The sequence below is a fragment of the Clinocottus analis genome, unplaced genomic scaffold (assembly GCF_023055335.1).
Source record: "Clinocottus analis isolate CAN_PGR_092001 unplaced genomic scaffold, fCliAna1.0.p SCAF_20, whole genome shotgun sequence".
In the NCBI taxonomy this organism is placed as follows: Eukaryota; Metazoa; Chordata; class Actinopteri; order Perciformes; family Cottidae; genus Clinocottus; species Clinocottus analis.
The window spans coordinates 6,506,561-6,532,491 of record NW_027175932.1 but is presented as its reverse complement, the minus strand read 5'-3'; the positions used below and the strand labels follow the sequence as shown (position 1 = coordinate 6,532,491).

Here is a 25,931-nt window from a genome sequence, read left to right as displayed (position 1 = left end):
TCTCACACACAGCATACACAACATACCCTTGAGTGTTTTACGACCAAATTAAAACAGATAGAAGAGAGAATAAAACAAGAAAGAAAATGGGACCTTTTCATCTGAATGCAACCTGCTTCCGCTTTAATCTGCAGGAGGAGCGGGACGTACACTGATGCTTGATAGATTAAGGCCTGAACGCGTCTCTCTCTGTTCTGCTCTGCAACAGAAGGGCCCGGCTAGCAAATCCCAGGCTTTAAAGCAGAGGAGGTTCAGGCAGCTTATGATGTAATCATGGCCCTGTTTGTCACAGCAGGGAAGGTGGGGGTGCTGTAGAGGAGGGTGTGGAAGTTATTGGGTTTTATGGCAACTATATCATTACCAGACACAATGCACAGACATGTTGCACGCTTCAAAAAGGGAAGTTGTGAATACCAAAAGGTCAAACGTACTCCGACTCTGTTTCGTATAATACGGGCCGTAATGCTTGTCCTTTGAACCCTGAAGGGGCCATTTTGTTTCCCTGCACTGTATATTGCGTATTCAAAGTGGCTCCACCCCTACAAGTGAAACATAAGTCACCTGCCTGGCATCAGCCTCAAAAACCTGGACAAACAAGCGTGGCATTCAACTCAGGCACCCAACATCATGGTAGGTCCCTCAGCGGCGCCCTCTTCGTCTGCCCCAACGTGAACAACAGCCTGTTGGGGGATTGCTTCAGTTTGGGAAGGAGCCAGTGTCTGTGGTACGTTACATTACACGTGTTCCACTCACACTTCTGACCTTCTCAGGGTTGAAGGATGTCCAAAGCGTGCCCAGACAGAGATGAAATCAATTCTCTAATTCCAAAACTCGACTCATCCGGCATTATCATAAGCAGGTCTAGCATGAGGCACATACTATTCTTGGAGAGCAGCAGGTCTGTGGATCATTGGTAGAAAACGATGCGTCAGCAGTATACTTTAGTACTGTGTCTGAAGACTACGGAGGAAAATAACAAACCGTGGCTGTCTTTGTACCATGCACGGGCATGGTACAAAGGCTAAATAGATGTCAAGGTCATCAAGTGGATGGACTCTTCGAGCTTCATAAGTATATCCATCATTCTTTGACTAGTTGAAGGAGTCGTCTGTCTGTCTAGTTAAGGAAAGGAACTCCTTGACGAGGGCAGAACACACTGGACTAAAATCAAGAGAGAAAGTGAAGGAATGGTAAACAGTCTGGACTTTATTTTTTAAATAGTGGTGAGAGTTGAACCAACTGTTACAGCTGCTTTGAACTAAGTCGATTCTTGGCAAGCAAATGTTTTGTTGCAAGATGTTTAATATTAGCATCACACATAATGCAGCCCCGGTCCAAGTATATGAACTTCCTGTGATATACAAAGTGATGCAGTGATCCAACAAGTCCTCAGTGACATACAAGTTCATGTTACAAAAATAACATACCAAGGAGTGCCCCTATCCATGCACTGGAAATAAATGGATCCGGTAGACAAAATGTCTGCTTCAGGACGAAAGCTCATCAGTCCAGCAGTAAAAAACAGCTCGATGTAAATCCTGAGTCTTCACAAATCTTGGCATGTGCGTGGACTACACTAAAACAGCACAGGGAAAAGCACACAAGATGTTTCAACATAATATTTCAACATAGTATTTCATAATCTAACGTGAGAAATGACTGGGAGCTCAAATGCTGGAGTTTTAGGTAAAAGGTGGAAGTGAAGTTTTAGCATAGTGATCAAGGCTATAGGAAAGAGAAGAGGCGGGATCTCTGACTGTGGCACTGAATTGTAAATGCATCCTAAAAACAAAACAGTCAAGCACAGAGACGATGATGTCAATTCATAACAGTGATATAGTTACACACTCTGGGTGAAGCAGTGGTGGCTTTCCTCCGGGCTTTTTGGTTCATCTTTGTTTTGAAGTAAAGGTTCATTGTAAAGAAATAAATACTAAATACTAAACCATCACACAGCTAAAAAAAAACAAAAAAACAACAACAAAAAAACAAACATGAAGCTAATTGGGAGACAAATTACATCGACAAAAGCAATATCTTTACATAGTAAACACATTGATAACTCACTTTGACTTCCCCTGCAGATGTACATTTAAAATATATTTGACATTGTACACAGCGTGATGATCTGGAAAAAGTAGGATAAACAAATCCCCACGGCGGCTGCTCAGTGCCTCCTACTCCTTCCAGGGCCTTAATTGTCACTGTTCAAGGGTCACGACCTCCACCGCCTGACCGTCTAACGTGACAGTGTTATCTATGCGCGTGGCCACAGGTGCCATGGCGACCTGGACGGGCCTGTTGCCGTGGGCGAGGCTGGTCACGACGGTCTGGTACATACTGACCGGGATCTGGACCAGACCTGAGGGGAAGAAGCAGAGATCTGTTGGATTCAAGCACAGCATCAGCACCGTTACCCTGAATGCAAAGTATACCAGCAGCTGCAATTAAGAGCTGGAAATACTAATCAATTCACTTGGCAGTTATTATTGGTTATGAAATTGAAATACAATTCACCCGGTAGCATTTGGCGGTGCAAAAATGTAAAAAGTGAAGAGATAGCATTTTTCCCATATGATTTTTGTCCAATAAAAAACAAGCATTAACGCCTTGAGAGAACTTGAAAGCCTCAAAGAACGTACACGCATTTATTATCAATTGATTAATCGTTCAAGTCATTCATCAATACAGAACATTTGATGGTTTTCGAGATTATGAAATGTGAGCGTTTGCAGCATTTTGTACCGTTTGGTTGAAATAAGCATCGTGAACGCATCACCCTGGTCTCTGGAAAAGGGCATACATAACTATTTTACAGACTGGGAAAAAAAAATTATTGAAAAAAGTAAGCAACATTTGAATGAATCATGAAAATAATCATTAGTCTTTGGCCACAGGTTGACTTTTCACGGGACCATGTGTTTGAATCGGCGTTCGGGTGGCAGTCAAGTCCAGGTAGTAGTCTGTGATAGGAGGCAGCCATGTTACAGAGACGGTGCTTCTGATGAATGGTTCTCAGCTCCCTTCCGCCATGCCCAGCTGTGTGTGTGTGTGTGTTTGTGTAGGGTTTACTGCTGCGGTCACGTGGGCCTCTGCCCCACCCTGCAAGCTGTCAGTGTCACAGGCAGGCAAGAAGGTCAGTGTCGGGGATGGCAGTGGCTAAAGCCTGCTCCCAATAATGTGAGCTATGACACTGGACTCGTATCCTTTCAATACCTACAATATTGAAGCACAAAAATATATAATGCACGTTCACGACTGTTCATCTTTCAGGCCCCCTGTTGTTGGGCTGGTTCGTAATTGTTGGCCCTCTAATGTGGGCCCTTGACCAGCCCACTCGTCCGTGATTTGTGACAGGGGTAAGTTCTGCTGGTGCAGGTAATTGTGCTGGCGGTGATTACGGAGGAGAGCTTAGGGAAGAGGGCATTGGGCCTGGCACAGTGACGTACACAAGGGCCTCATTTGGCCACTCGAACCTCATTACTTAGACATTGAGGGTTGTATGTGGTGTGGCCGTGTGTATGTATTAGTGTGTGTCTGCATGCCTGTGTCAGCGAAGGGTCACTACACAAGCCAATCAGCATCGTCTGGGCCGCTGCTCTTCAAACGGAGCTCTCCACTCCAGCGTGTAGCACTTCAGTGATTAGCTAAGGTCAATACTCAGGAGGAGGACTGGCTTTGGCAGCTCCATTAGTTGTTTAAGAAAGCTATTGCAGCCAAATGACTCCTCGTGGTTTAAGGAAGCAAGATGTCAAACTACAAAGACTTGAAATTACATTAGTATCGCAAATATACATTGTACATATTGGACTTTCTCTGGTAAAATGTAATGCATTTTTGACTAAGTATAATTCATAAAAAAAACTTTAATTGTTCAGCCAATGGAAACATCCAAGGGATTTGGTTTCGTATATTATAAAATAAACTTCACAGCAACACTTTCTCTCGAAACAATGCAAGAAATCCCAACTTTACTTTTGACAATCTGTACTGTTGCACACTTTCTGCACACTTTTAAAAGCTCTTCCACACATAAATTAATAAACACACACTGAGCAACAAAAAAAAGGAATGCAGATACACTTGTTTAATTTAGAAAAGGTCTATATTGGTGTGACATGTTTGTGTGTGAATGTACAGAGCCAAACAAGGGGACATGGGGTTGCATGCTGACAGCTGGCTCAGTGATTAGACCATGGACTGATAACGGAGAGGATTGGCTCTCCTTAGGAGCCCCTGAGGATCCTGGAGGAGTATTTGTGTGTGTTTATCCCACTGTAGGATGGTGCTGACTAGAAGATAGACATAAGAAAAAAGATGGACAGCTGATTAAATGTGTGGAACTAAACCTTTGTTTGTCATTGCATTAATTAGCAATGACTACAAATGATAGCCTCGAGGATGCAAGAAAAGATGATTGAATTGTTTCAGCAGCAGCAATAATCAATACGACAGGATGACCAGATCAATAATAACAAATAAACATACCAGAAAAATCATAAATATAAATTACAATGCATCAAATGATAAGTTTCCAAAACTGAAATGAGAAAAGAAAAATATAATTTGCTTTTGTATCACACTTGCAACTTTAAATCAAACTGCCAAAAACGCAGCAATCCAATTCCCAACTACAGAGTCTTATTTGACATGTGACAATGAGAAGACATGTCATAGTTAACACCAGGAAAGGCCAGGAAACATGTTTTTCATGCTTAGTTTCTCTTGAATATCTGCATTAAATGTGGAATATGATCCTGTCATTTCCGGCGTATTAAGTCATTTCTATTCACAATTAGTATTGTTTGATTATTCTAGTTGGTTGCTTATTTAGGTAAGATGTTTTGATGTATTAGGATATTTTTTCTTTTGATATTTTTTTGGTTTAGTTAATTATTTGTAGTATTTGTAGCTGCACGTCAGTGTCTTTTTGATTTATGTTTATTTTCTTTGATTCATTGGACAAATGGGCACTACACTGATGTCAATCACTGACGAGCAGCACCTTTACCTTCAGATACTTTTCTTTGGTCAATGCAATCCAACAAGGACTCGATAATGTCCTTACAAACGGGTCCAAACCCCAGTAGACACATCGCCACAGCGGTGAATAAAGTATGCGTGTGAGGAGGCTGGCGATGGGGGTCATACAGCTAAGGTATCGCTGAAAGGATACCTTAGCTGTATGACCCCCATCGAGTACTGGAGTATTGCTCCAAGACGCACACGCAAAAAAGCACACCATCTGTCACATCAGCACAGAGTAGATTAGAGTGTACGTAGGAGCTCAGGGGCCGCGGCGCTACAGCAGGGAAGCTTAAACTTAGTGAGACTAATTAGACATGCCATTGGCTGGGGAACACAATTAGTAAAGATGTCATGTCAAAAATGTCCTGATCTAACTTCCTGAAATTGGTTGAAATAAATATAGGTGTTTACGGTTCACTAAAAAAATAAGCTACTGCGTGTCTATTATAAAAGGTGTTTGAATAAAAGAGAGTGATTTCAGACACACACACAGCTCGGGTTTTAGCAGCTGAACTTGCAGTTCACTCATGACAGCTCGTGTGCAGACAATACTTTATCATCTGGTGCAGTGGACGACAACTAAATAGACTTTTATACCGCACATGAGGTTGATAAATAGAAATATTTACCTGTAGCATCTTGAACCCCTGCCAGTGCTCCAACAGCAGCTGCTGTCTCTGCCAGGACAATCTGCCCTCCGCCTTGTAGGGTGGCTTCTGCCAACGTCGCCACAGCATGGGCCGCTGCTTCACTGCAACACACAAGAACACACACACACACACACACAGCCTTTATAGTGTACAATAAATATACAAATAAAAGATGGATGTACTCTTAAGCTTCTGGATACAATCATTGGTACAAAGCAATACACACACACGCACACACATACACACACACACACAGTCAGCTCACAAAGGCAAGGGTTATTATAGAGATGTGGGGTGAAGTGGTAGGAGTGTATGAGCTGTAAGAGGCTTTGCTAGTCTGGACTTATGGAGAATCTGTCACATCTCCCAAAAGGCCAGGTGCTCCGGGTCTAACAAAGCAGTTTTATTGAGCAGCTCTACCCAGTGGAATTACCACGAGCCTATTACCGCACCAGCTTCGTTATGAACTAATGGTACTGTTCACAGCTTGGCCGATAATCACATCTGAGATAGAACTTCAGGCGGTGAGATAAGGGGAGGCGGCGCTGAGGGAGTACAGACGTAGACAGTGAGCAGCGCTGATGCACTCGCACTGTTGGAAGTGAATGACAACCAACTGGATGTTGTTCGGTGAGACAATAGCAGTGAAATCTGGGAATATTGGGTAAATAATTCTTATCGAGCCTTGAATACAGATGTTGAACGATGAGTCTTGCTGTCATTTTGTAAACAAATTGTAAACATGAGTTCATAGCCTCATTTACTAGTCTCAAGTCGCCTTCAACACAGCAGAACGTTCATTCGTAAATTATAAAGGATAAAGCAGGGTATGCTTTAGGGCGTGGCCATTTTGTGATTGACAGGTCGCTATGACCGCGTTTGCAGCTCTAGATGCTTTGGTCCGAGAAATTCAACTCTTTCACGGTGTTTTTTCAGTTCATGAAAGCTCATTTTTGATTGCCTAAAAAGGTTTATGTCAGCGTTTAGTTGTATTTTGCCTCTCGCATCACTTCTGGTTGCAAAAAGCCAAAATGGAGCTGACCAAAATGCCCAACTCAACACTTCGAAATGGCAGTCCACAAACCAATGGGGGACGTCACAGTGACCACGTCCGCTTCTTATATAAAGGCTATGGTTTTGGAGTAGACCACAATACATTTTGCAACACAGGATGGTTTCATCCACACAGCAGAAAGGATAGTGGGAGAAAGAGGCTCTATTCTCCCTCGGGTGATGGGAAGCAGAGACAAAATGTTCCAGAGCCTGTGGAGCAGAGAGCCCAGAGTAGCTTGGCCACAGGTAAACAGGGGAGGGGAGGAAGGACTCAGGTGGGTGCAGGTAACAAGCCCCAATGGGACATACCCATACACATCTGAAATGATTGCCTTGACACTACTGCAGCGAAAACCAGCGAACACGTTAGTGCCTCAGCAGGTCTGACTGATTAATCTAGCGAGTTAAAACCTTTACTCGCAGAATGTAAGATCATGAACATCAAAGATGTAGATCAGGAAGTGTCTACAGCAAGCGAGAGCTCGACAGAGTCCATGAGCACACTTTCAACCTGCTGTATTCTTGCGTTGAAATCAGATCCTGCAGAAACGTGGCTCTCCATGGGACTCGATTTAAGATCCTGTGGTAGATCCCATCTGAATATAATTGTGTGTTGCTGATTTCCCTCCAGAAAAGCTTTACACCAACAACAACCCCTGTGCATCTATGATTACTAGTGGCTGCATTTCCAAACGCTGCAGACAAAAGGTCAGCATGCTGCAACCTCTTACACTCTTTTAATTACAGGAACAAGTACATGTTCTAAATGTTGTGTTATGCATAAGCAAGCATTTAACACATTTTAGTCACAATCATACTTATCCATTAGCACATGGGATTGTGAACCCTGCCTCGATGAAAGCGACAGGCTAATTAATTAGATGCTGCACTAGCAGGCGAGGCAGTGGACTCGTCCTGCAGGGTAACCTGCAGGTTGTCATCCAGTTGTCATGGCTGCCTGAATAATTACGACTTCTTCTTACTGTGATGTTTTGATGGCTCCACCACCAGTAACTGAAAACCCTTGAGGATTATGTCAGTAAACGCTGAACACTACAGTATGTGTACGTTAAAAAAAGGGTGTGCAATTATAAGGTGACAGCTTCATGCGAGTACCTTTGCTTTTCTGGTCGCCAACAAGCCAACCTCTGTTTCCTCTCCATTAAGTGTGAGCAGGTAACGTTTGTGAGCTGAGGATACTAGCCAAAGATGCTTGAGGTCTATGAGATCTTATGGTCTCAATACAAGTAAAAATAGTGATGAGCATTCTGTGAGAATAACACACACTGATCCTGAGTATTAAAATAGCTAAATAAGTATATATGCATTTGTTTTTAATTCAGTACTAATGTATCAAATACTAACTGAACTAAACATAAATGTTTCTAATCTCTTGAACCCTCCCATGTAAATATGCCTTCCTTCCTTTCTAACATTGCCTTCAGACGTACAAAGTGAAAGATGAAAGCCACTTAAATAACATAAAGAAGCTATTTAATTCTAACTTCAACAGCCTTGTCCCCCTAAAGTCATCTCCCGCCCTCACCTGTTAAGCGCCATTGTGACTGTGGCTCCTGGCTGCATTTCGTGACTGGCAGCTACGGCGGCTTCTGCCAGGGACGCTACCGCCTGCGTGGCCTCTGAGGCTTGAGTGGTTTGAATTGTCATCTCGCCGCCCTGGAGGGTGGCCCAGTTCTGCTCCACCTGCAGGGGGAAAATATATAATTTCACAAGGAAAACAAATGAGTATCTGGAGGTTAGGTGACACAGATTGCATGAAACTGACTGTTATTGGATTATTGGTCATCCGGCATGTGTTTTGAATTCGTGGTGCTGAACGGACAGCTCCCGATGAGCACGCTTTACACACTGCACTGAATTTAGTGCATATTTGTTTCTTAGGCACAACATTTATTAGATCTATCAATATATGTGTTTTATGAAATGAGGAAGTAGTTGAATTGGAGTTTATTACTACAGCCTGTGTGTGCTGTAGTAATAAAAAAAAAAGTGATTTGTGGTACGTGTCGTGTGCATGAGGTTGTACCTCTCCATCAGTCACGGTGGTGTAGTTGACCTGCGCAACCGTCACGCCGGGCAGCTCTGACGCATCCGCCAAGGTGGCGACTGTGTGTCCTGTGCCAACCTGAGAGAAAAGGGTGCAGTGGAAAAAAAATAAAGAGACGTGAACAGATGCTGTACCACACCTTGGAAAGGCTAAAAAAAAAAGATTGTGAGTATGAAAATGTACCTGGATGAGCGAGACAGTTCCGTCAGGGTTGTTGATGGTCTGTACCACCGTTTGTTGGGGCACGAGGTGAGCGATACTCTGCGCAGTGGTCAGATGGTGATGGGTGACGGTCGGCGTGTGATCCTCGAAAGCGTATAACAGATCCTCGCGGCCGTGCTGCTTGTAGCAGTTCTTAACGATGGTCCGCAACGCCTGCGTCCAAGACACCTTGGCAGACATATAAATGCAAGTTAATACAGCAAATTGTTCTCCAGACTTGTTGAAGGACTACCGGCATTGATTTTGGGACCTGATGTTAACTATTTCGCCCCATCGGAAAAGTGTATAAATCAAGGCTTATCAGGAACGAATGCCATTTAAAAAGGGAAGGGGCTACGAAAAACAGTATTTCCCTGCAAAGTATCCAAATAGGATGTCATGACCTCAGTATTTCGCTCACCCTCTGTTTCTGCTCCTCTGTACGGACGTCACTGCGGACGTTGGCCCAAGGGATGTCCTCCGGCCACCACAATGGCTTGCAGCTCTCTTTACCCCAGCCAGGCTTCCCTCGGCCCGTCGAGTACTTCAGCATTTCGGGGATGAACGCTCGCAGCTGGGCCTGACGCAAAAGGGGGAGGAACACAGAGAAAAGAGATGACGCCAAAAACTCCAAAGTGGAAAAGCGCAGTGTCTCTCTCAGACACACATAAGCTCACACGCCCTTGAGCAGGCGGCAGGAGGCGAGTATCGATCGGGAAGCCGCTGACGGGTGCTGAGTTGGTCAAGGCCTGCAAATAGAAACAGGCTTTCTAAAAGGAGAACAATGCGATCATGATTAATAACGGACCAATCTATGGCCGTGGCTCCAGGCTGATGTGTCAGACAGACACCATGGGAACATAGGGGGGGTGAAAGCAACACAGTTCAGCAGTCAACCTGTACCCGCAAAGGCTCCAGTACACTCAGCGGGAAGTTTTAACAAGGTTAAGCTGGCCTATATTGTGAAAAAGAAAAATCAATGTCAAACTAAAACATTAGATTTCATTTGGTCAGTCAGGACGTGTGCTACATTATGGACTTGTTTAAAGACTCAAGTTAGTGTTTCATTATTACATTGACTGCATCAGTGAGTGCTTGTCCACTTTGCTTGAGTGAACCATTCACAAACGATGTAGTAAGGAAGCCGAGCGTCTTTAGTGCAGGTTGTTGGAACTAAGAAAGCTGCTGTAATTGTGGGCTGATTGCTTCGCCCTGGAGTCAAGAGACCGGCACTCAAACAGTCCTTTCTTCAGAGCCAGGGCTTATTGTTGTCACTAATTGTAAAAAGAGGAAATTATCCGATTTTTGGGACTACTAGCAATATTTGAGCATTTATACATAGTTTGTTTTATAATAACAATTTGGGAACTCTATGATTTGTCTTACAGTTGCTTTGAATGAGAGGCTTCTGTCATTTTGCACTGTGCGCCATAGCAGGGATTGAGTGGGGGGTGGGGGGGGGTCTTAATCTAATCTGATTTGCTTGCTATTGATCATCCACCAGTATACATACTTCCCGCGTGGCAGTGGGTGGCATGCCTATCCATCACCACTTCCATAACAAGCATGCTCTCACACTCACGGACAGGCTGGGGTGGGGTTTAGCGCCAATGTCCTCAGTGTCCTGGTAATATGCAAGCATCACCGGGGGATTATATTGCACAATGAGGCACTGCAGCGGCTGCCTGCCTTGACATCATGGGCTAAATTTGGTTCTGGGAGAAATTAATCCATCCCTCCATCCCCTCCCCCCACTTACACTCCTTATTGTTTTAAACTCACAAACTACCTTTCCACAAAGATGTGTCAAATTGGATCTTGATAGAAAATGGTTGGCCGATACTTAATCACATCAGCTTTGGAACAAAAACTTTGGTGGTTTCAGTAAACGGGCTTCACTTTAGCCAACACTTGGCATACTGACAGAACAACTTGGATTAACCCCAGAAAGACGGACTTAGTAGCAGAAAGATGCTTGCATTTCCACCTGCGGCTCATCCATGTGTGAATGTGTGTGGATGCATGTGTGCTCGGCCAGATGGCTTAATTACAGTGGCGAGTGAGTTAAGTGGCATGTTGAGCTCGCACCCACTACTCCACCCCCCCCTTCCCATTCTAATCCTTCAAGCAATGGTTCAATCAGTATTTAGGAAGGCGGCTATGTTGTCGAGTCCCTGGTCCTAACAAGGCTAGGGGGTAATTATGGGCTCAGGCTAGACCCAGGATCACCTGCTACAGATGCTCCATATATCAGACAGGCCGGGGGCCTCTGCCGGTGTTGAATTAGCTCCCTTTCATTGCAGAGTTCTCATTTTTACACTTCAATCAACCTTTAGAAGGGACTGTACAACATCCCAGGTCCAATAGTTGAAGCACACATGCCTCCAAAAACACCCACCTCAACACCTTTCCACCTGGCTTGGCCAAGCTGAGTGAGGCAACATGTTACTCGTGATAATCTCATCCTACAACCTCCAGAAAAACAAGCATAAACCAACACCTGCCCTCCGAGGACCCGCCAGGCCCTGGTATTGGCTACAGCGCTCCCACGGGTGAGGACGGTCTCTGAGGGCCAGTGTCATGGCGGCTCCTCTGACGATGATCCTGAGAATGCGTCAGCAGCCCGGGGACGGAGGAGTAAACAAGCCGGGGTCCCTCGGGTGGAGAGAGTACTCAAGCTGCCGGTGGTGCTAATGTTGCAGTTTACAATCTACCAAGATCAGTGTACTCTGCACGTCCTCTCACGGATCACAGCAAGTCTCGCAAAGAGACTTTCAGATGCTAACGCTACATACGCATCAAGCACACTGTCTGCCCGAATAACAACGTCAAAGTCCCACTTTACCAAGAAAATGTACTCATATACTTGAGAAATAATTATTTGTTTAAGACGAAAGAATCAAACTAATAAAGTGACACTGATGGACATGTAAAAAACTGCTGAAATTAAATGGTTAACCTTGATTCATATGCAGTTGCTAGCTAAACTCAGCACAGACATGAAAAACAAACGTTGACGCCGATTTGTGGCCAACTGGTGCCCTCTGCTGGGAGCGTCGACACTGTGTTTGAGCCTCGGACACCAAAAGGGAGTCAGTTTTTACGAAGGAACAGCTGTTTTACGGACTATAATGGGTAAGCAGAGAGAGTATTGAGCCTGACCTGGGTCATCTTGTCCACAGAGACAGGGATGCCATCAATTGTGAGGGGGGGCAGCTCTGAGGCCAGGTCTCCACAAGCGGGGGCATGTTCAGCCAGAGCGTTCTCCAGATCCTCCAACATCATGCCCTTATACTTTCTCACCTGGAGGACGGAACAAAAGTTGTGGCACATTTTTAGTTCAGTTCTGTAGCTATTTGCAAGTAGTTGATTAAATCAACATCATTTAACATTTGAGTCACCTATCAAGCCAAGGATAAATAATTTAAAATACCGGCTGACTGTAGCACTCACCACGTTCTCCAGAGGAGCAGCACCAAACACCTTGAACACAGGGTTGGGTTTGGAGGGAGAGATACACAGCACTATGGCCTGTTGGCCAACTCTGGTGGTGTACTCATCCAGGGTGGCTCGCAGTTTCCTGTAAGCATACGCCATCATTTACCTCCTGGTTTACAGTAAAAGTACAAAACCAAGATCTGTCTGAGAGTGAGCAAGGCTCTCGGGTATTGTAAGCGACATACTATGGGAAATGCACGCAGGCATAGGGGACGTTTGGCCTATCTGTGTCTTGAAGCTCACCTGAGCAGACGAGTCTGCTGCCTCTTGCGGATGGAGGGGTTGGATTCAAAGACGTGAGGCCTCTTTCTTTTCTTACCGGTTGCCACAGCAGCAGCAGCTGCCATACCTACTGGCCCTGAAAGAGAGAGAAAGTGTATAGATTGGTCCCTTCACAACTTGAAAAAAAAGAAGCATTATGAGTAGTTTGATGGAAAGCAAGACAGCAGAGTGGCACTGCCTCCACAAAACAGGACACTGGCACCACCTGCTGTTCAGTCAGAGGCACTACACTGAACTCAGGTGGTTATGGATGTCTTACTGGATCAGCAAAATCAATCAGAGATGCAAGATAAAATGATCTGCTTGTCTGCCAGACACTGGTTGGGAAACCTCCATTAGTGTTCTTGGATGCTTCTTAACAAATAAATCCCACTTCCGCTAAACTGGATCCACAAAATGCTCGGCTTCTCGCTGCAGGGTCGAGTCTAGACCTACCTGCGGCCGCCAAGTGTGCGGTGATCTCATCAGTGCCGGCCGAGTTGAGGATGTCCGTGTCGTCGTACGGATCATCATCTGGCGAAGACGTCGAGTCTTCATCAGCGCTCATCATGGATGCTTCCGTGAAGGTGGCCACATGTACCTGCACACAGCGATGATCCAAGTAGAATGGGATTAACTAGCTGGAAAACATTTTAAATACCTTGTGAATAATGGGAAGAAGGATGTCTATGTCTTCATCCTTCCACTGTTTAACTATTCGGTTGATTGGTGCACCTGATGAACTTGTTGGCTGACGGCGCTGGCTTCGATGGTGGTCATGTGTTCTGTCTGGTGAACGACGTGCTCATCCATTATTGGCCACCTTGTCTACACAGCTGGATCCACGGTACGAAGACTGAGGAGAGAAAGAAGAAAGGAAGAGATGCAGCTTAAGATAATGACAGGAACTGGTTTACCTCTTCATGGTGCCTGAGTAAATACCATTCATTCATTAATGGCACAGAACTCGTATGGGGAGTAATTCCTGCTTCATTGTCTAGTGATACACCTTTCCAAATGCATATTGCATACGCACAATGGTGTGACGTGGTGGTTCCCATTGTTAAAAAGGGGTAACGGAAAGTGTGCTCCAATTATTGGGGTATCGCACTGCTCAGCCTCCCCATGAAGGTTTATTCCAGGGTGCTGGCAAGGAGGCTTCAACAAATTGTCTAACCTTGAATTTGGCCTCAGCACTGCTTTTTGCAGTTATTGAGTGTGAAGCAGTCAGGATGAGAGTCAGTATCTCAGTAATCTGAGGCCATGGTTCTCTGTCAGAGGATTGCACTCTTTGGGTTGGGAGTCTGTCACAGCTCCACGACATGACATGGACAGGCGATTCGGTGCGGCGTCAGCAGTGCTGCGGGAGTTGTGGTACAGAGAGAGCTGAGCACTAAGGCGAAGCTGTTCTGACCCTCACCTACGGTCATGAGCTATGGGTCGTGACAAGAGGGAGTCTGGAACACACCTCACCCTGACTAAGTGTAAGCTAATGGATGGATGGACAATGATGTAACATGTCCTCAAAATCTACCATTACTATATTGGAAGAGGTGCTCATAATCATATAATGGCATACCTAGGTCATTCTGATCACACATACTTGGAATTAAACATACATTAATCAGATATACTGCCTGGTACATTAATGTGCAAATATTTTGTATATTTATGTCAACTCCACTGCACCATGAATGCAAATTCCTTTTTTACATAACTGTGACCATGCACAACTGCCATCATTGTCATATATTTCACATGAGGTGTTGGTACATTGATGCACAATAGTTTTCATTCTCCTCACTACATCCCCAAACATTGTGTATATGAACCTTGAAAAAAATATCCCCGTAATAATATTTGTGCTTCTTGACTGCGTGCAATGACTGCACCACTGCCTGTAGATGGCTTCCTACAGCATCAATAGAGAATATTATTTGGGATAACATCAGTGATCAAAGCATGACAATGTTTCACTTTCCAATTTATTATGTGTTAAATCATAGCTTTCACAAGAAATTGATTTACAAAACAGCATTCAACACATTTTAGACATTGATATTGAATGATTCGTACTACTTGGATACTCAACACATTAAAATTATTCGAATAGCGATTTCCAACAGTATACGGGTAAGTAGTAAGAAAGAAAGTCTAAATGCAGTCAGTTTGAGACAGTGGAAGTGTCTCTTCATTCATTGGTGACTAGCATCTGTGTGTAAGTGCAATATTATCTGGCAGAGGGTTGAAAACCACTCGTATAAAAAAGTTTAACTTAACATACACAATATGTTCATACCCACTTAAGATATCCAGGAGTCTATCAATACACAGTCAAGGTAAACACACTTGATCAGTGAAATTAATCTCTGAGGTAGATGTCTGGGTATCACCTGTTCAATTGATCCATGGTGGGCAGCTGACATTTGGATCATGCAATTTTAATATATCAGTCCCATACACAAGTGTTTTCTCATTGAGAGCGACTTGGACAAATATATTGTTGACACACACAAGATTGTTGGCATGCAACATCACCTGTAACAACTACACAGACTGCATCTGCTGATTGGATCAATGGGATGGTGCACGACTGCACAATAACATTGCTGTTAAATCGTACCCATGGCCCAAAAACAGGGACATTCCACATCACCAAATGAGCCCAGTCACGCATTAAAACATCTGCACCAAACAGGCAACGTAACTGCTCAAACAGCAGCAACGTTAGCAGACATGCCGGGTCGGTTCACAACGACTACCAAACAGAGCTAAGCTAGCAATGTCATACATTTAGCTAATACGCTAGCTAGCTAACCATTTGGCGGTGCAGCTTCGGTCATCTGAATGGACATTAGCTGTGATCGTGAACAGCAACACCTCCCCGATGTTGTGACTCTGAACAAAGTCGATTTCAGCGTGCAACGAAAGGCAGCCTAGGTAAACCTGGCGCAACATTAGCAAGCTAGCATGAAACCCGCGCAATACGAAACAAAACAGAGCGCTACGACAGGCCCAGCGGCCTGCATGTCACCCACAGCTATTCTACTCTTTATGAGCGTGTTGTTAGAAACATGATTCCTCCCAAAAAAAGCCAGAAATGTATCAAAACCGCGTTGCAGTCAACATCACAACAATCTGCATCGTTCACCCCCCCAAACGCTGCCGGGTTCGATGGTGCGGCTGCGCCGGGGCTGAAATAGATGGAGATTGCGCGGTAGGGCACTAACCTCAGAGCGGCTGCGCTACTTCGGGCCTGCGCTGTACAGTGGGGATGGAACCGAGCTCTAATGGCCGACAGAGGGGAGCCAGCAGCAAACACAGCGAGCAGACCGCACACACAACAGTGATCTGCACTAGTGGTGCCTTCAGGTGCTCGTCCCGAGCCTCACTCTCATACAGTCACGATGCACACACTCGTGCGTGCATTTTTAAGCGACTTTAGCTAAAAGACTGTAAAGAAACACTATTGTAAAGGGTTGTCTTATTCCTTTCGTTTGACCAAAAAAGACACATTGTGCTGATGGATGCACTACGTATGTTGACGTAACGGAATAATCTGAAAAATGCGTTAGCATGATAAACGGTGTTTTAATTACATACGATTCTATACCAATACTGTATTTTCACATATTAAGGAATGTAACAAAAATATAGTCTTGGAAGTGTTTGCAGTTGTTGCCAAGCCAGTGCAATATTAATTATGTAAAGGTAAAACATTGGTGAAATAGAAACGCAACATGACAAATATGAACCACAAATGTTTAGGCAAAGCAATGCGAGTCTTTTTTGTTTAGTAACGTTCATTTTATGCAATAATTGTTACAAAGCGTTTATACAATGCACTGAAACATTAAAAGGGGGAGTTTACGTTTCTCTATTCATATCACAGTGATTGTAATTTCCTATAAAATCCATATTGGTAATTCATCCGCCATTAATCAATGGATTATATTTCCGATAGTTATTGAACGCCACATAAGACCGGGGAAACCACGCCCCTTTCCACTGACACTGAACTCAACTGAAGCGCGGCACAGACAGTCGTGCTGCAAAGTCATCTGCTTGTCTGGCTACAATCATAAAACTAAAGCTATAACAGTTGAGGTTAGTTATGTAGCGTGATGGTTGAAACATATTAATGTCTCAATTCATAATTTACATCACTGTCAACAAAAGAGCAAATAATGGTGACTCAAAACAAACTATCCAATTAGCAACACCTGTGTCATTTAGCCATGCCGTATTACTTTCTACACGAGGCTGTTCATCCCCCAAAGAGGTTAGTAGCATTTCTGTACAAAACAATGTTTATAATGGACCGACCAGCTCATAAGTAACGCTATACTCTGGTGCATAACTAGGTAAGGTAGCTCAAGCGAACAGAGTAGTCACCAAGGTTATGATGTATGGTGTTTGTCAAAACAGTTTTAGAGAAACTTTATGATCATTTTGGAGGCTGCTGTTTCGACTACTTTGAGTAAATTTTTGTATTATTAAGCCTACCCCCATTGATCTAAATGGGGTTGATCAAAATATTAGAAACACCTGTCATAAAAAGCAATACAATTCAACAGCAGCAAAACAGTTCAGTCTCCAAAATAGTCATGGAGGTCGAATCAACTCAAGTTGTAACCAGAATGAAACATTAGTATTGGTGGCAGGACTTTTGTAAGAGGCTGCATTGGTTCGAGCTGGCTGCACCTAATAAACTGGCACTGAGTGTCTATGATATTTAGGTATATCTTACCGAGGCTCCCGTGAAAGTGTTTTTAGAGTGGCCTCTTGTCTTACAGCTTCACATACTCAAGAGTGAATTGCTTACCAGATGTGGAAGGTGAAAGTTCCTTAATTTCATTGCCAGTTAACTCCTACTCTATAGTGTATAACAGCATGTGATGTGTTTCAGTGTTCATGAAGGACTAAATGTATTCCTAACATCGGCCATTTTTTCCTGTGTTAGTTTACTGGACTGTCCTGACGATATAAACCGTACTTGCGCTGCACTCCAGACAGACAACTTAAGCCATTCTACAAGGTGAAAGATCTGTGGAAGAGCAGACTTAAAGGATAGAAAGGTACGTTTCTGACAATGTTGTATCTTTCCTTTGTATTGTATTCCTACTAAACTATACTCTTTTTTTAAAATTATTATTATTTGTAATGCTCCAATGACACAGACCATCTTCCACAACTTGAATCTCATCTCAAGGGGGCAGCATTGCATAACAAATCTCACTTTGAACGCAGCCTCTCAACTTAGTTTTTAACAGGAGATGGCAGTGAGGCGTCATTGATGCAGCTCTCTGCAGGTGCCTTGGCGGGCATTCAAGATGATGGATGTTTTACATTAGCGTGTGGTGACAGCAGCTTATGTTTGTGCATCACTAAATGTCAGCCAGTATCATATTCAAAAATCTGGCAGGAGAGACGCAGAGTGTTACTCCTCCACATTTACAGCTTCCATACTGTGTAACTGACCTTCACACTACATTGTCTCTCTGTCTTTGCTTTCAACATCTGCAGACAGGATGCCACATAATCAGTATATCAGCGCCTCCTAATGCTACATGAGTGACAAACGTATGGTCAGAATTCAGAAACAGATGGGTACACTTTACACTGTTTAGAGTTTACGAGGAATGGGTTGAGTTTGCCAATAATCCAGCTTTGGGATGTTTGGTTAGTCCTGCCTTTATTTATTTATTTATAAACATAAGGACAATACACATAACTGCTTTGGCGACTGTCTTGCATTCTGGTCTGTAGATCATCCTAGAAAAGTTGTAGCTACTTTTGGATTTTGCATTCGTTCAATTTATTTCTCAAGGGCACTGCAGTGGGAAACTGTTTTTGTCAGGCAGGTGATCGTGTGACGTAGATGCAGGGAAAAGCTGGAGTGTGTTAATGAACCAAGGGCCTATTATTTGGTAATTCTGCCTTCTCCGCCGTGGTTGGGTAGAGATAAGGTTTACAGCCCGCGGGTCCGGAATCAATAATGGATGTAATTGGTGAGGTGGAAGTGAGGATAATTGAAGGTAATTGTGTGGATCGTCACAAGACTATGAGAGAGGTCAAGACGAGTAGTAGTGGACGAAGAGAAGAAGCAGATGGTCGGGATGGGTAAAGAGAAGGATTCTGTATTCTAAACATACCTAATGTACAGTATATAACATCGACATGGTACCAACCTTTCACTATGGTCTAGCTGTAACGAGACATTATTTTAGGTACAAATACAATATTTATCTAACTAACAAATTGCAGCTCCAACGAGGTATTCATCTCTCCTTAAACCACATACATTTATTTTATTCTCTCATGTAAAGTTCTTGTGTTGCGTACGATTACTTCACCCGCAGGAAGCAATAAGTTTGAATTCTCTGAGAAAAACTCGCTCTCAAATATTAAGCTAGATCTTTCTCTATTGTTTCCTTTCTTTCTCTCTGTCTTTCCCATTAGTATAAAACAGAATAGACCAGCCTGGTTGGTAAACATAAGCATGATGTGTACAGCTTACGGATGTTTCCTTACCTACATGTCAAACTTAAATTAATAAGAGTTCCTGCCGGGTGTTGCCTCGCAAAAAAGAGTTGTTTTCAGATCTGTATGAAGTCTCTTGATTTTACAGTTAATCTTCAGTCCAATACAATTCCTAAATATTTCTCTTTTCGCCTATCACGTTTAAACTTGTTTTTGCATGCCCGAAAATAATGTGGTCATTGCATTTTTGCACGTGGTTTTCTCTTCTCATGAGCACAGCTATGTATGTTATTGTGCTGCTAGCCGCCAAGGAGTTACATTGTAGCAGTTGTTGGATACCGATCTTGCTTAATGGCACCTCAACAGTGGTAAATATGGGTGGGAGTGCATGGTTTAATGCACTCACATCTTTGTCCAAATCATTTCAGCCAGACAAGATAGAAACAGGCAACTGATCTCTAGCCACTAGTGTGCATCTGCCTAAAGTAAAAGTGTAGGACTTAACAGCATCTGGCATTTTCAGTGTTCCTTTGGTTATATGTACCTGTATCTTATATCAATTCAGTGAGCAAACGACACAAGCAATACTGAGTAAATCTCCTTGATTATGAAGTATATTCCTTTCCTCAAGGTTGTTGGATGTTCCAGGGGTTCTGAAGTTGGGTATAACAGGTGAAATGCTCTGCATTAGCAGCAGGGGGCACTGCAGTACCATGCATTGAACCAAAACTGAGCTGCTGTAGAAACTTTATAGCTGCTCTGCAGAGTCATGCCCACTGAATGATATGACACATTCATTCATATTTCACTCTGAGAACATTGAGAGATTACTTCCATTTAATATCTTAGGGCAAAAATGATTCCTAGATCTGAGCTATGTTATCTTTCTGTGGATTAGATCAAATTTAAGGGTGTGCTTTGCAGTTGAATTTACGTTCACTTGCAGAAAGTACATTGCGCCTACGCGGTAGATACATGAATGGATGCATCTAGTGGAGACTTGAAATTACAAAAATTGTCGTATTGTACACTATATGAGAATAACAACATTAGGGCTGAGGGCACTGTGTAGAATGTTATGTCCCCATGTTCAACGATTTAAGAGATACAATACTGGGTTTTTATGGCTTACACCAAAGTTTGAGAAAAAAGGTTGTTCATCCAATTATTTGCATAAATCTGTGACAGTTACTTTACAAACTTACTTTCTGCAGACTTGCATAAACAAACATCCGCTAAACAAACCTTTTATTGATGAAAGTGTTTCTTAATTACCTCTTTTCTTTGCATAAACTATTAATGTAATTTATTGAGGGTTTTTTGCATATGGGGCAATATATTTGCAGATGTATTCTTTTACTCTTTACCAATTGTTGATCTAGTCTAAAAATAACGCAGATGTTTTTTGGAGAACACAAGAGCTTCACACGGGTAAATGGGAGCAGTGGTTGGATTGACAAACTAAAGCGTGAGAACTTTTGGGTGGGTAAGTGTAATTGCATTGATACAACATCAATCACTTGCTTTGATGTCGCAGCCAAGTGTTTCCAGGTGAGCACACGACTTCACAGCTCTCCTGTCATTGGCTGGCTCAGAAGTAGCCACTCCAGCATTTCCTGTCGATCCCACTCCCTGGAGGATCTGGTGAAGGGTGTTGTCAGTGATGAATGCTTTCTGCAATTTAACCAAATATTAGATTGAAAGTTACTTCACTGTAACTACTTCCGCTGGAAGGGACTGTGAATAGATGTAGAACATTTAAAGTATCTCACATGGGTGGAAATCAGTGATATTTTGGTTCTAGTTTTCTGTGTTCACCTGCTGCGAGACACACATTTCTTCTTGTTTCTTTGTCACACCAAGCTCCTGCTCTCCTCTCTCCATTTTATCTTTTCTTTTAAATATGTCCTTTAACTATAAGTGTAAATTGAAAGAGTTAGTTTGTCACTGACTGTACACGAGTTTGGGAGGAAAAGTAGTGTTTTCATTACAGATAATCAAGCCGAGACTTTGCTTTTCAACAGCAAAGCCTGTTAATATAAACTGGAGTGTGGAGAGGGTGATAATAAAGGGCAAGAAAAATGTGTTTAAGGCAAAAACAAGCAGTAAAAGTAAAGGGAAGACGGACTGAAACAACTATCAGTGAGCCATCTTTCTATCAAGTGTTAGTCTCTTTCCTCCTCCGCAATGTGCTCCCATGCCTCGTTGGAAATGCATTGTAGGTAATGAACCTGTTTATAGACTCATTATTACAGTATTCAGCATGAGCACAAGGTGTCGTGGAGAGGTGAATCGACATTTGAGAATTATGCAGGGTGAAATATTGTCATGAATCTGTATACTTTGACTTAAAAAGATTTTTCGCAGGTGTACTCTGATGTCTCTTCACACATGCTGATTGTTGAGACCAAGATAATTGGGCCCCTGTCGGCTTGTGTTGTGCCATGAATGCTTGTTTAACACCTGCCAAACGGGAGTATAGCCTCATAAAGCCGGGCTGCTGTACATCTTGCAAGCTCCGTTTTTTTTTACTGCTAAATTGAACATGAGCTAAGCAGAAATTGTGAGCTAGTGTGTTTCTCGGCTAAGGCCGGCACGACCGTGTAGAAGTTCCTACCAGCTGTTTAGAATTCAATTACAGGACTTAAAACTGGCAAGAAAATATATGCATGAAGATATTAAAGTTTATCTTCCCTCCTCAATCTCTGCTGTGCTAAGTTGAGTGTATGCTCGCGGGAGTGACATGGTCATATTTTGATGATGGTTGTTATCCCAGCACCTGTGGTGGTTGAACCCGGTCAAGCCAGATACTCGCGTGGTTAGCTAAGAGAAGAGGGCACTAACTAAAACCGTTTGCGTTTTGTGGAGTTATTGTCTCTGACTTTACTTGTGTTGCCTGGCATCGCATCTGCATAATCACAAGAGTCTCCTGAGCTTCAGCAGTACGTTTACAACCCAACCAGTCATATTTTTCACGCCCTGCAGGAGTCTGGTAAGCCTAGTTGAAATTCCATTTACGCAATAAATACCCAGCATGAAATTCTATTAGTTACAAACTGTGCACTAACACCACGGCCTTAATTCTTGTCAAGCAGTAACATAAAACATGGTAATAGATTCACCTGTTTTAACACATGGTTAACTGCTTGGAAGAAGTGCATATTTGGATGCCTTTGAGTCACTCCGTCATACTTCTCTTTGATTTAATGAGCCTGATTAAGTTTTGACTCAGTACTCCTCTTAGTTTGGAGTGTTTTCCCCCCCAATGCTAATTCAGTGACAGGGACTGCTGTTCTCATGCTGGGTGCTTGTCGAGCAGAACGGTGCAATAAAGCATAATTCTCCGTGATCCTCAAGACTGGTTGTCTTGTCATATCTCACTAAATGTGTTGCAATGCAATTAAGCATTTTATTCCACACTTAGTCGACGGGTCAATTCTTTGCCATCAAAGTAACCTTTCTTGTTCTTCCAGTATCGCCCAAACTATGGTCCACGCAGTCAAATCTGCTTCGCACCACAACCAATGCCATTATCTCAGGCAAGATTCTCTGATGCTGATCCATTTAAAGCTGGAGAAAAAGAGCTGACTGAAGGCAAAAAGTAACTCCAGTCACTTTTACTGTGTGTATACGTGTGTGTGCGTGTGCTGTCCTTTCCTCTAATTGACCAGCTGTGGCTACGTGTTCTGCCTCCTTAAAACCCCCATTGATCCCATGGCCGTTTCTTATTGCTTTGCTTGTGCTCCCCGTTGCAGCCGGCCGTGACGCCTCTGAAGGGGAACGAGGGAAAAGGTGCGTACTGTGATTGCAGAGTGAGGGAGAAGAGAAACGTTTCAGTGAGTGAGGGAAGCAAGTGGAGGAGAGAGATGGATAAGGGCCAGCTGGGGAATAAAGGTCAAGATGGGTGTGTTGTCTTTTTATGAATCCCGGTCCCTTATGAAAACATTTCATATTGTAGATTACATTTGAGAGTATAGACCAAATGCTGTTTCTGGATCCTACTCGATACACTGTCGTAGAATCAATACATTGATACCGGCACAAATGAATTGTTTAAAATTTCCAATGATAAAAAGCAGCATGCAGAAAAACGTTCACAGTTTGCAGTTATTAAATAGTAAATGTACCCAGATTCCTTAAATGTCAAATTAAGTGACAGTAATATAGGCTAAGTGGAGTACATTAATGTGTCTAAAATATCTAATTGCAGAGCTACCTGGGTGTCAAGTAGTCTGAAGTGCATGCCACATTTAACCTCATGGTCTGGGATTGAATTTGCCCAATAACCTTTTGTCACCCCACTCGCTCTCAACTTCTTTGTCTTTGTAGCAGGAAAAATCTTGAAAAACAAATAAAATTGAAATTGGCTTTGTCGGCTAAGGTCACAGAATGTGGTACTTTCAAACTTGGCTGACTTGGAATGCAAGATTAAGCACATTTTCAAGGAGAGAAACTTGGGAAAGTCTTGGTGAACACAATTCTGTTTTATAGTCAGTGCAAAGATGGAACCCTGCCAAACATCTCCTACCTTGGAGTTCCTCTTGCTCTCTAATGGTATACGAACTTTGACCTTTCTCCCTCTCGGACTCTTCTTTGGGGTTGTGGGCCAGGGTCAAGGCCATTAAACCTGGCTTAATACGCTGCTGAGCCCACCCCCACAGGTCCATGGGAGGTCTGAAGGTCCAGAGTCAGCAGAGTCAGAGTTCGGTCCTGTCAGCAACCTTCAGAGAGGGTTTGCAGTGCGTCTCTGTAGCACTTTTACTTTATTTATTTACATTATACTTCCTGATACATCTGGTATTCCTATTGACGGCCATTAACAGTTTTCGTCTGTATATTTCTGTTCCATCCTGTGTCGCCTTACTACATCTTAAAAATGACTGGTATAAGAGTGTATAGCTTTCTGTGAAATATATAGTGTTTTACTGATTTGCAAAAATACACGCGCGTTTCTCAGCCTCTTTTGTTTATAGACGTGCTTGATTACACACTCACATGTGCATCTGTGGAAAGTGTGTGCCATTTGTATAGCTTCTTGGAGCTTTAACTTCCAGTTATACTGTAGATGTATACATTGTGTGGATTGATTCCTCACCCATTCTCTTTTTTACTTTTAGAGTGATGCTCTTTGTCTCACTAAATGTCATTACACTGTAAATGTTACCATCAAGTTTTCTGAAAGCAGTTGATCAAAATTAGTAATGCAGAAGACAAACTCAACATGCTAGGCACTGGAGTTTGTTCTACAGTGTCTTACTCTTGTGAGTCAATGCATTTTTAATGTGGACTTATTTTCAACTGAATAATTTAGTGCTTGGTCAGCAGCAGGGGTTATCCAGAATCTATCTGATGGGAAGAAAGAGCACAGGAGGTATATCCAGTGAGGGGAAATTTGAATGGACGTGAACATGCATATTGTAGCACTATGTGTGCGACGGGTCTCTACAGAGTGATTTGTTTGTCCTGCGATGGAGCAAGAGCTGTGGCTGTATTGGCAGTTCATCTATGTATTGTAATGATTGTGTGGGATGTCATGTTACAAATGTTGGTCTAATTATCAGTACCAACTAGTTACTTATTCACTCACTCCTTTTCTGATGTCTAGGAAAAAAGCTTTCATACCTACTGTATAGAGTTTATATTAGGGCGGCTTAGTTGTATATTTATGAGCAATTATGACTAATCGGTCATGTTGGATAACTAAGATTTCTTTAGTCTATTAGTTGTTTTTTTAATGCTTTTTTTTTCACGCCGAATCACTAATTTCGAAGAAATATAAACACATCTGTGGTGAACACAATAGTTTGTGCTTTTGCATGAATCTTTGAGTAGAAACTTAAAACTAGAATAAATCGACAAATTAATGAGTTGTTTAATTTTTTTACTGAAGATTTTGTTTGTCAAGAACAGCCCTACTATATACCAGTCCGAAGTTCTTTTAGTTGTATTTATTTTGTCCAAATTGGTTCTAAATAGTTATTTTGGCTGTCTGGAACATTATTGGTATACTTAACAATGCATTATTTGTTAACTTTGTTGTAGCATAATTGCAATCCGTTGGAGTTTTAGGAGATCATGGGACAGAAAACCCATGCTCACATACCGAGGTCCCACAAGTCATTCGTCTGGTCTGGTGTCTATCTTCTGGTGAAAGCCGCGGCACAGAAAGCTTTGGCCCTTTAAACAGATGAAGGAAACGTGACACAGCAAAACACACTCAATATGTCCCTATGATGAAGGACTACATCAGAGAAATGGGAGAGACTGTTTAGCTAAACATGAATCATACTATGATTATTAGGTAACAAGATATAGGCACACATTCAGCTTCATCTTGTGTTACTTTGTGTCCAAATCACACAAGATGTATGGAAGGGACTTAGAGTAGACCTGTTTAAGAGCTAACACAGTTATTGCAGCAATGCACCTAATAAACAACCATTGTCTGTATTTTCAAGGTACATGTGTGGGTCGGTGTATTTTCTCTGACCCAGGCCCCCTCCAAGCACGCAGAGAGGACTGTATTCATTTGTTTTCTTGTATTAGAGCATTATGTAAATATGTACATTGCCGGTCTCTGGAGGGAGAGTGTGCCGATGGTGCTGAATAAAGAGCATGCAAAGAGGGCAATTTAACAGCCAGCTATGAATGCCCAGTAACATATGTCAGCTTGTCACACACGCACACAC

General features: G+C 42.8%; 1 protein-coding gene across 7 annotated transcripts; it reads right to left on the bottom strand.

The window, feature by feature from the left end:
- Positions 1–1,186: 1,186 nt before the first annotated feature.
- On the bottom strand, positions 1,187–16,091 carry nrf1 (nuclear respiratory factor 1). Of its 7 annotated transcripts, none has more exons than XM_068586823.1 (12): positions 15,990–16,091; positions 13,495–13,615; positions 13,216–13,360; positions 12,742–12,856; positions 12,454–12,580; positions 12,163–12,303; positions 9,422–9,580; positions 8,983–9,189; positions 8,779–8,877; positions 8,278–8,450; positions 5,658–5,779; positions 1,187–2,383 (listed from the first exon to the last, which is right to left on the bottom strand). In XM_068586823.1, the coding sequence occupies exons 2-12, from the start codon at positions 13,570–13,572 to the stop codon at positions 2,202–2,204; spliced, it is 1,548 nt and encodes a 515-aa protein (XP_068442924.1). In that variant the 5' UTR covers positions 13,573–13,615; positions 15,990–16,091; the 3' UTR covers positions 1,187–2,201. The 7 variants fall into 7 exon arrangements, with proteins under 7 accessions (XP_068442924.1, XP_068442928.1, XP_068442927.1 ...); XM_068586827.1 differs by having other exon boundaries at positions 1,187–2,362; XM_068586826.1 differs by having other exon boundaries at positions 8,278–8,435.
- Between the last annotated feature and the right edge of the window lie 9,840 nt (positions 16,092–25,931).

What these genes read in the sequence shown, in the direction of transcription:
- nrf1 (XM_068586823.1), bottom strand. Translation starts at nt 13,572, where the DNA reads ATGGATGAGCACGTCGTTCACCAGACAGAACACATGACCACCATCGAA. An exon ending in CGCACACTTGGCGGCCGCAG is followed by an intron (nt 12,857 to 13,215) that starts GTAGGTCTAGAC and finishes TCTCTCTTTCAG; the next exon opens with GGCCAGTAGGTATGGCAGCT. An exon ending in CAGCAGACTCGTCTGCTCAG is followed by an intron (nt 12,581 to 12,741) that starts GTGAGCTTCAAG and finishes GTATGCTTACAG; the next exon opens with GAAACTGCGAGCCACCCTGG.